This window comes from Xenopus laevis, chromosome 8S (assembly GCF_017654675.1).
Source record: "Xenopus laevis strain J_2021 chromosome 8S, Xenopus_laevis_v10.1, whole genome shotgun sequence".
NCBI classification, from domain to species: Eukaryota; Metazoa; Chordata; class Amphibia; order Anura; family Pipidae; genus Xenopus; species Xenopus laevis.
This window is the reverse complement of record NC_054386.1, coordinates 81,880,842-81,891,219: the sequence shown is the minus strand read 5'-3', so window position 1 is coordinate 81,891,219 and position 10,378 is coordinate 81,880,842. Positions and strand designations below refer to the sequence as shown.

The following is a 10,378-nucleotide window of genomic DNA, read 5'->3' as shown; positions in this document are numbered from 1 at the left end:
ATTAAGGGAGCCATACATGATACATGTAATTTGGGTGCCTAATTTTCTATAGAATTAAATTATAAAGTGGCTGTTTCAAAGCCAGCTAGGACCTTTTTCAAATATGTGTAACGCTTTCTTGGGCTATTCAGCACATAAATAGTTAAAGGTGTCCAGATAGTATTTGAGCATGGGTTACACTGCGAAACTACACTCAGGGCAGAGCCTTCGCTAAATGGAAGCTTCCCCTTTAAGATGTTGTAGAACTACAACCCACAGGCTAATTAGTGTCAAAATAGATAAATTGGACGCCAGGAGGTTCTTTATGCAGTAAAACAGGTGATATGGTTTATTGAACAAATATGCAAAGGCAATTGACCACAGGTTTACTCACGCAGGAGCGGTAGCCGGAATAGCATATCACAGAGGAGGAAGGACAGCATGATGATGATGCAGCATGCACAGATGTCACTCCCATAGTCAAATAGTAGGCAGAATATCTCACTCTCAAAGACCAGTCACCAGTGTGAACAGGATCGATCAGGTAGAGACCAGGCAGTCCTCTGCTAAACTGAATTCCCTATCACTGACTTCCCTACACTAAAGGCAACCTTAGAAGCCTTTGGGAGGCTACTCCCTGCTATTCTCCTTGATGGAGCACACAACTGCTCATACTACCTAAATCTGGCTATCTCTCTCTCCATTACAGATCTGCCCTAATGATAGCTAATCCTCATTCACGTGAGAGCCTGGTTCCCGACTTCAGCACCAAAGGTACAGGTCCCTTTGGGGTAAATGGCTTTACTGGGGCCTTGGTGATCCCAGGCTCAATGGGAAACACCTAGCAGCACAGACACCGCCAAAGAGGAAGAGGCCACTCCCTCCAAATGATCCCCAGTGCACATACATGCATTCCCACACTCACACCGATCTCTCCACACACTCACATAAACTACAATATCCATCCTATTTGAAGATTTTAGTATAACAATAGCCTTTTATACTATGTGTGTCTAAGAAATAATCCAAGTCCCTCTTAAAGGCATTAACAGAATCAGCCATCATAGCATCATCTGGTCTGTCATTCCACAACCTCACTGTCCTCACTTTGAAAAACCACCTACGTTGCTTCATATGAAAGTTCTGTTCCTCTAGTCTAAAGGGTTGGGTTCTGGTCTTTCTTTTCCAGAGAAAACCACCCCAACAATGACCAGGGTTGGACTGGAGCCTTGGGGTTCCACTGGGGTTACAAAAAAGCACCCTTCCCTCCCAACCTTGAAACTCTCTACGCCGGTGCGTGAATTGCACGAACACGGCGTGCGCATGCACATAAGACACACTTTGCGAATGCCGCATTGGCAGAGGTCGTTGTGGGTCCAGTCCGCCCCTTAATGATTTAAATCTTCTATCCCTTTAGCTAGTTTAGTTGGATGTCTCTGCATTCCAGGTGAGGCCTTACCAGGGACCTATAGGATGCAATAATGTTTTTCAATCTTTGAGTTAATGACCTTTTTTGTAGCCACAGAATGATACTGCCTGGAATTACACAACTTGTTATGAACAAAAATCCCCAGATCCTTCTAATTAAGGAAATCCCCAACACACTGGCACACATGCTGAATATTAATGCAATATTTAGCACAAAGATTCTTCTTAGATAGACCTTTATGGAAAAGTAATGAACCTCTGAACTGCTCAGTTGTAGGTATCATTACTGCGAATTATCACTTTAGTACAGCCTTCCAAAACACCTATCCATCCTGCCTCCATGTAGGGTGTGTAGAGTTAGAGGGTGGGATATAAACATATATAATTTATACAAAACACAGAAGGCAGGCTCAGAAGCAGACTAAAGGATCAAAGGAAAAGAAAGAAAGAAAGAAAGAAAGAAAGAAAGAAAGAAAGAAAGAAAGAAAGAAAGAAAAGATGCAGACAAAGAGTTTCCTAGCCGTTTTCTTTGTCCTCCTCTTCAGCTTTGAGCAAGGTAAGTAAAAGCACAGGAATAATGGTCAACACTGGTAGTATCTGCGTTTTTTAAGTAATAGGGTTTCTCCCCTCTCATACACATGCAAGTGCATACAGAGCTGCAAAATGTCCATCTAATTCAACTTTTGATATATATGTCCTTTAATGTAAATTGTGCTTGTGGCAAATCCATTAAACTCAAGGTTACACATATCTCACTTAGGAATTTCTCACCCTTTAGGCTTTGTATTTACTACATCATAGTGTTTGTCTGTCTCTCTGCATGGAGAAAGTGTGTGCATTCTGCAAAACTGCTAGGTTCCAATTACTGGCGTCTTGGCTAGAAAAGAGATCACATGAGCTAAAATACTAATATTATTGTTTTTAGGCCTGGATAGAATAGTTTATATGTATTTTACCACTTAGTAGCCCATACTTTGATCAGTTTATGAGACTCTGCAATTGCCCTTTAAATAGACTCACTTAAAAGTAATCATGCAAAGCTAAAATTAAATCTCTATAAAACCATAAATATTTTATTATTTTAAATAAATAGCCCTTAAATTAGTCTGTTACAGAAGCACCTAATTTGAAGCTGCGGAGATTTTAGTACATCCTTACCCAGTACATTTGTAAGAGTCGCTGTATGTAAGCAACACAACTAATGTTTGTCTCCAGAGATTATTCCAGCACAGCCCTGCACTTTATATTTCCAAAATGTACCTATAAAGAGGAATACACTGAGGGATTTGAGTATAGCCCTGCACTGTACAATTCCCATAAACTGTTTTGTCTTGTACTTTATTTGGATTCCCTTGCTCTCTAAAGTTCTGTTGGAGATGGATAATGGTGCTGTAAACTTAACTATAAATAATTGAAAAATATATCAATAATACCTTTTTTCCCCGTATATAACCATATTAGAGTCCTTTCAGTGTAATCCTGAAAATAATAGTACAGGTATGGAACCTATTATCCAGAATGCTCGGGACCTGGGGTTTTCCAGATAACGGATCTTTCTGTCATTTGGATCTAGAAAATCATGTAAACATGAAATAAACCCAATAGGCTGGTTTTGCTTCCAATAAGGATTAATTATATCTTAGTTTGGATCAAGTACAAGGTACTGTTTTATTATTTCAGAGAAAAGGGAAATCATTTTATAAAATTTGGATTATTTGGATAAAATGGAGTTTATGGGAGACTATCCCATACCTGTAGTAGCAGTAGAGCAGCACAGCCAAATACATAGGTCATATATGTTTGATGCATGAACCATGAGGCTAAAGGTGGCCATACACAGGCATACTTTTATCGTTCTGCGATGAACAATCGTATCGTCTGACGATTATTTTCCATATACGATATGCCATCCACGGAAAACGATTATATGAACAGATATAATCGTATTGTTCGCTTCGTGTACGGAGGAACGCTGTTCAACAAATGAGGAGTGGTGCAGCATTGTGTCACTATGTGTAGTATATACTACAGTTTCTCCTTCCCTGCTCCATGCAGACATATGGATTTATGTCTTGCTATGGCATAGTGAATTTCTTTCACATATGAGGTGATAGGGTGATATTCCTGCAGTCAGCACCAATTTATTTCTATACATAGTTCATATAGTTACAAATGAAGCTTTCAGCAAAGAAGGTTAGGGTCCTCCCGTACATGTTCATTGTTCAATATATGTTCGTTGGCTTGTGCTACAATGCTGACATGCGCAAAGAGGGATTTTATCCCGAAATGATTAAAATTTTTAAACTCATCCGATCAATTTTGCGAACGACAATGTCAAGACAGTCGTTCGTTCGATGATCGTTCGTACACCATCAACCATCCGATAGGTTATCTATATTATCAGAACGTTCTGGAATCGGTCATTTGGAAGTAAAATATCTGCCCATGTATGGCCAGCTTTAGTTCCATTCATAGGATACCATGTCATTCTGGGGTTTATTAGCACATAAATATTTTTATCTACACCCTCCAAGCTTCTGGCACATGCACGACTTACACAGCTAGTCTGGTGAAAACATCTCCAGGCTGAGGTGTGGTGGGCAGAGCTTGGAAACTATTATGACAGTAAGGTGTGATGGGTGGATTTGGCATGGGTTGTAGAAGCAATCTTTTCTTAAAGGAAAACTATACCCCCAAAATGAATACTTAAGCAACAGATAGTTTATATCAAATTGAAATTGAATGACATATTAAAGAATCTTACCAAACTGGAATATATATTTACATAAATATTGCCCTTTTACATCTCTTGCCTTGAACCACCATTTTGTGACTCTATCTGTGCTGTCCCAGAGATCACCTGACCAGAAATACTACAACACTAACTGTAACAGGAAGAAGTGAGGAAGCAAAAGGCAGAACTCTGTCTGTTAATTGGCTCATGTGACCTTACATGTGGTTTGTATGTGTGCACAGTGAATCTTACGATCTCAGGGGGCGGCCCTTATTTTTTAAAATGGCAATTTTCTATTTATGATTACCCAATGGCACATACTACTAAAAAAGTATATTATTATGATAATGGTTCATTTACATGAAGCAGGGTTTTACACATGAGCTGTTTTACTCAGTATCTTTTAATAGAGACCTACATTCTTTGGGGGGTATAGTTTTCCTTTAACTCAAAGTTAGACATTGCATTAATGACATGAGTTGCTAACATCAAATGACCACCACAGGGTCTTCTAAGAAAGGTGACAATTACACCATAATGACTTTTACTAGCAGCTTTCTGAAATAAATTTCAACTTGACCCTTGTGACAAGAGTTTACAAGAGCATATATCTGCTACAGAAGCATCTTTGATCGTGGACTATCTACATCCTGATCCTGATCCTGCCAGTTGTAGATGGACTAGAATGCATACCTGTCTGAGAGGGCCTTAAAGGGTACAAAACCCCCTTTTTCATCTTGTTCATCTCAATACATACGGCTTGTGCAGTGTTGGGGTAGAAGTGCATGTTGATTGTGCAGTTAAGGAGGGAAGGGTTCATTACTATGTATGATTAGGAGGCTCATTATTATGCATGAGTAGGGGGTGGCGACATCATTCTGATGTAATTAGCGCCAAATTTGCACTGGGTATTTAGATGGTTGTTTGTTGCGCCGCACCAGCTTAATGGAGTTGCCCCTTCCTTCCATTTAAGTTCATCAATGACCTGTGAGTCTCTCACTAACTGTGTGGAGCACTGCACATGCCAAATATGGATGGTGAAGTGACCCAAACATTATTTGAGCTTTTCTTTACATATGAAACTGGAAATATCCCACGTCTAGGTACAATACAACATCGGGGCCAGAAAAGGACTACCTTCCAGCTGGTGGTAACTCAATCTGCAAATAAAGTGACTAAGTTTCGATGCGATTTGTGGGTAAAATCAAACACTTCTGACTCCTAATGACTTATACCCAACATACAAAATATACATCAGCCTCACTAAATCACAAGAAAGAAAAACAACAATGAAGTTTTAATAGCTGTCTGTGTATATATATATAGAAATAGCATTCTGATATCTGTTATCCTTTATATTTTTGTAAGGGGTACACTGTACTTTATTTAGTTGATGAATAATAATTGAGTGCTGTTCAAAGTCAAATGTCAAAGTAAGAGGATGCTTATATCACTATGTATGTAGCAATCAGCTTGCAGGCAGGTGAAGTCTCTATCACCTTACAGGTTTCTATTATCCAATCTTATGTGAAATCCCAGGATTATTTTTCCCCATGCCACACTCTTGCTTCTATCTATCTATCTATCTATCTATCTATCTATCTATCTATCTATCTATCTATCTATCTATCTATCTATCTATCTATCTATCTATCTATCTGGTAATATCTTTATTTTACCCTGCTCCGTATGTGTGCATATTGATCCCCCCTGGCTCTGTTGTGTGTTTTGATCTGCCTGCCACTGCACACGGCCCCTCAATTGACCTTCATGTATATAGCCCATCATATATGGATGTCTTATCTGCCTATATGGTCCTAATACATATAAAACTAATACAGAGACTTACATTTCACTTAGGTTATACCCTGGAGTGCTACACGTGTGCGTGGACCACCTGTTTAATTGCGAAACCCAAAAAGACCTGTGGCATCACAGAACAATGTGGGTCAATAACAGCACAATATGGTAAGTAAACAGTGCCCCTCAGAGCCTGGTTTTGTCTGTAGCTGTTTTTCTGCCATTTACACTGATTTTAGAATGCATTTAGTGAAATAAAATGTGTGAATAAGGAGTAAACATTTTTAAAAAAGGAAAAAAAAATATATATATGTATATATATATATATATATATATATATATATATATATATATATATATATATATATATATATATATATACACATACAAGAGTCCTTTGCACTCAACCCATTATCAATATATTTAAGACAGAGACATTTTGTGCATACTGCTACTGAAAAATGCCTTACCCTTTAAACAAAACAGGGATTGTTTGTCTATATATTGCAATATATTTAAGCTGGCCAACTACGTCAAAGTCATCCCATATCTGGTCAGTCCTACACTCAATTTTTATCTGATTCATTAAGAATTCTATTGCTTCATTATACATTTTACAAAGGGACTAAGTTTTACCTGCAACTTACTTGCTGCTTTCAAAGTAAACCTCCCAAACTTGGCTGCCCTTTTATTAGACACCAGTGGGATCACCTGACTATAGCTGGGAATATATGTGTAGAGAATAGCGGCACTCACAGGGTTTGTAGTATGCAAATGTAACCCTTTCCCTAACCAAATAAAAATTGTATTTATTGAACTCAACGTTTCGATCCCCCACAGGGATCTTCGTCAGGACACTCCTGACGAAGATCCCTGTGGGGGATCGAAACGTTGAGTTCAATAAATACAATTTTTATTTGCATACTACAAACCCTGTGAGTGCCGCTATTCTCTACCTACATGTCTATTTCATTTTTGGCTAGGCACCCAGGTATTTTTCCTAGTATACGGAGTGCACCTTGGGTCTTTGATTATATATATATATATATACATATATATATATATATATATATATATATATATATATATATATATATATATATATATATAATATACCTGTATATAATATAACCTAGATAAGCATTAAATATTGCTCTAATAAACTGATGCAAAAAATACACTGCCCTTTACAAATTAAGTAATTAAATACTGCCTATTTTTAGTAGCAATAAATCACAGGAAATGTCTATTTTATAAAAAAAAGTATTATTTTTCAATAAAGAATACAAGTAGTGTGACAGTTGTACTAGTATCTCCTTTTAATAATCTGGTTTTATTGCAGGTGCACTTCCCATTACAAGGAAGGACTGTATTGAAAGCACCAAGTGTTCCAGAAATACTTCAGATACATATTTGGGTATCCCATTTACATATATCCCATCTTGTTGTTCCTTTGATCTCTGCAATTCTGCTGTGACACAGAGTCTGTCAGTGGTCACTGGCATAGCAGCCCTGGTGGCCCTCTGGCTAGCTACATTTTATTAAGTGCCAAGAAACATGCCTCTTGTAGAGTACATTTGCCAGATGCTACTTGTACTGTGCCACAAATGGAATTTTTTTCTATACTATATCGGAATGTATTATTCCAAAGAGGGTTTTTATGGTTTTTTGTTAAGAACATTAATCTGATTTGCTTGCTGTATCTTTCCTTAGCTAAACCTGACTTCAATGTTAAATGGTCTGAAGAATCCTCTAGTTTTAAATGATTTTTTTGGAACCATAGTCTTGCTGATAACACTTCTGTACAGCCCACTCTTTGTTTCCATAGAATATTAATTACAAAATGGTTTTTTTTCTCGTGGACCTCCACACCTCTATTTATTTAGAAAAAAGAGAGAGAAAAGTTCTGTTCTTCCACATTCTGCATTCCTCCAACAAAATGTAAATGACTCAGTGTTCCCAACATTGGGAATTTTGGGAACTCATAGATTATGTCTAAATGGTAACTACCCATTATACATGGGCACACATTTGCTTCTGTATAAATTCCATAGAGAAAACATTCATGCCATGTCATTGGACGGTTTTTGTCAATAGTTTAGCATATAGTTCACGTCCTTGGATGCAAGGAAAATCAGGGTTTCGTATGTGCTCTCTGCCCAAATACCAAATGTATTGTTCACTCAAACATTTTACAGAAGACAAAGGGGATTTTCTGTCTTTTCTGCATTCTTCCCTCTAAATTCATTACTCTTGTGCCTTTAGCTAGACTGTGTCACACACCTCTGCCTTGGGCTTTATTTCATCTTTTGATTTCTGTCAAATTATACTATAAACAATATACTATTATACTGATCACCTGCTCTGTCAATAATTCTTATTGTTGGGATAACATTGCTATTATCAAATGGGTTGTTTTTTTTTTATCTGCACCCTATTTCAGTAAAAGTTAAAAAAAAGTTCAGAGAAAAATGAAAAAGAATAAATAAGAATAAAATAATTCCCTCCCCCAAAACTATGCACCAGTTGTGTTTGGTATTTTTTTGTTATCCATGTTATCCTCTAAACCCCATCATTCCTTAACAACAACAGGAGTGCACCATTGCTTATTGCCATCGCCAAACAATTTCCATACAACACAATGCCCAATTCAAGAGTAACAGCAATGTATTTTTAAATTCCCGAAGTGCTAGTGTCACGATCGGCTCCCTAAATCCAGAACAAGTGCTAGTCTCCCTGGTCATGGCTCTGCTTTTGCCTGTAGCAGCCACCTTTGGCCTCGGGAGGAGACCTCAGCTACTCAGATGCCGCTCTTAATAAGAGAGGAGCCAAGCAAAAGTTCTGGACAAGCAAAGGGGCATGATTGTTTACCAAGGATTCAGGACGGAAGACAATACAACTCAGAAGGATCAACGGAATAGCGTGGTCAAACAGGCCAGGTCGGTACAGGCAGAGTTCAAGCAAGGTCATACAGGCAGCAAGGATCAGGATTGGAGAGTTCAGAATAGTCAGGCAGGCAAAGGTCAAACCAGGTTACACTAATAGGATTCACGTAGAATAAGCACCCAGGAACTAATCAAGTTAGACCTAACAACGGGCAATTCAAAACCACTTTAAATACCTTTTAATTTCGCGCCAATGCACAATAACGTCATCACGCCAGTGCGCAAAACCCGGAAGTGCGAGCTGCGCATGCCATATTATAACCGACACCAGAAGGGAGAAGAACCACGCGATGGGTGTCCCTGCTGGCCACTAGACCGCCAGGGTGAGCGGCCATTACATTACCCCCCTCAAGGAGGGGCCACCGGACCCCCAGGTTTGTCAGGAAATCTGAGATGGAACTGTTTCCTAATACGGTCAGCCCTGTTATCTGAAACAGAAACCCAAGAATTCTCCACAGAACCGTATCCCTTCCACTGTACTAAGTACTGTAACTTACCTCACACAAGGCGAGAGTCAAAGGGGCAAATTCACTAAAGGGCGAAGTGACTAAAGATGGCGAAAATTCGCTAGTGAAGGAGATAGACTCAAGTGCTACTTCGCACTGTATCGCCAGGTGAATTTTCGCTCTGGCGAATGGACATAACTACACAAATTCACTAAGATGCGGATTTTACTGAACGTTACCTCTTGCGCCAGACTTACTTTCGCCACCTCAGACCAGACGAAGTGCAATAGAGTAGATAGGAGTTCCTCAAAAAAAAGTTGAAAAATTTTCTAAGCCCAAAAAACACTGGCGACTTTTCAGTTTTTCAGGGTGATAGGCTGCAAAAGAGCGTAAATTTTTTTAGGGTACCCCCCTACATTTCCTAACATATGGCAGATAAACTATACACTGGGCTCATGTATAGGGCAATATAACAACTCTAGTTTCTTTTATTAAGATTCCCTGGGCTTGTGTAGTGTAATGTATTTGCTGCAACATATATACGTCCATTTAAATTTAACCACCATATGCAAATTAGCTAACGCTAGCGCAACTTCGTTTTGCTTGCCGAATTAACACTAGCGAAATTCGCAATCGTTAGGCGCCCTGGACGCAACTTCACATTTTAGTAAATTAGCGTTGTCCGGGCGAATTTTTGACCTGGCGAAGTGTTGCGATGTGAGCGAAGCTGTCGCTGGTGAATTTTCGGAGATTAGTGAATTTGCCCCATGGAGTCTCTGGGCTAAAAATTCAGACTGACCCTTTAACCAACCCTGGAGGAGGACATGATTGCTGGAGGACCTGTACAGCAGGTTTTAACAGGGAAACATGAAACAGCTTAGATAACATAAACATATCTTGACATCTTGAGACAGATAGTGGTAGGGTTAACAATCTCCATGATAGGATATGGACCAATAAACCTGGGCCCCCGCTTAAGAGGTGGAATTTTGTGGCCTAATTAAAAGTCACATTATCCTTCCCACGCACACCTGCATCTCTATTGT

General features: G+C 38.9%; 1 protein-coding gene across 1 annotated transcript; it reads left to right on the top strand.

Moving 5' to 3' along the window:
• Positions 1 to 1,794: 1,794 nt before the first annotated feature.
• LOC121397775 (sperm acrosome membrane-associated protein 4-like) lies at positions 1,795 to 8,389 on the top strand. The gene is made up of 3 exons (XM_041575264.1): positions 1,795 to 1,963; positions 6,002 to 6,109; positions 7,284 to 8,389. The coding sequence occupies exons 1-3, from the start codon at positions 1,906 to 1,908 to the stop codon at positions 7,484 to 7,486; spliced, it is 369 nt and encodes a 122-aa protein (XP_041431198.1). The 5' UTR covers positions 1,795 to 1,905; the 3' UTR covers positions 7,487 to 8,389.
• The last annotated feature ends 1,989 nt before the right edge of the window (positions 8,390 to 10,378 follow it).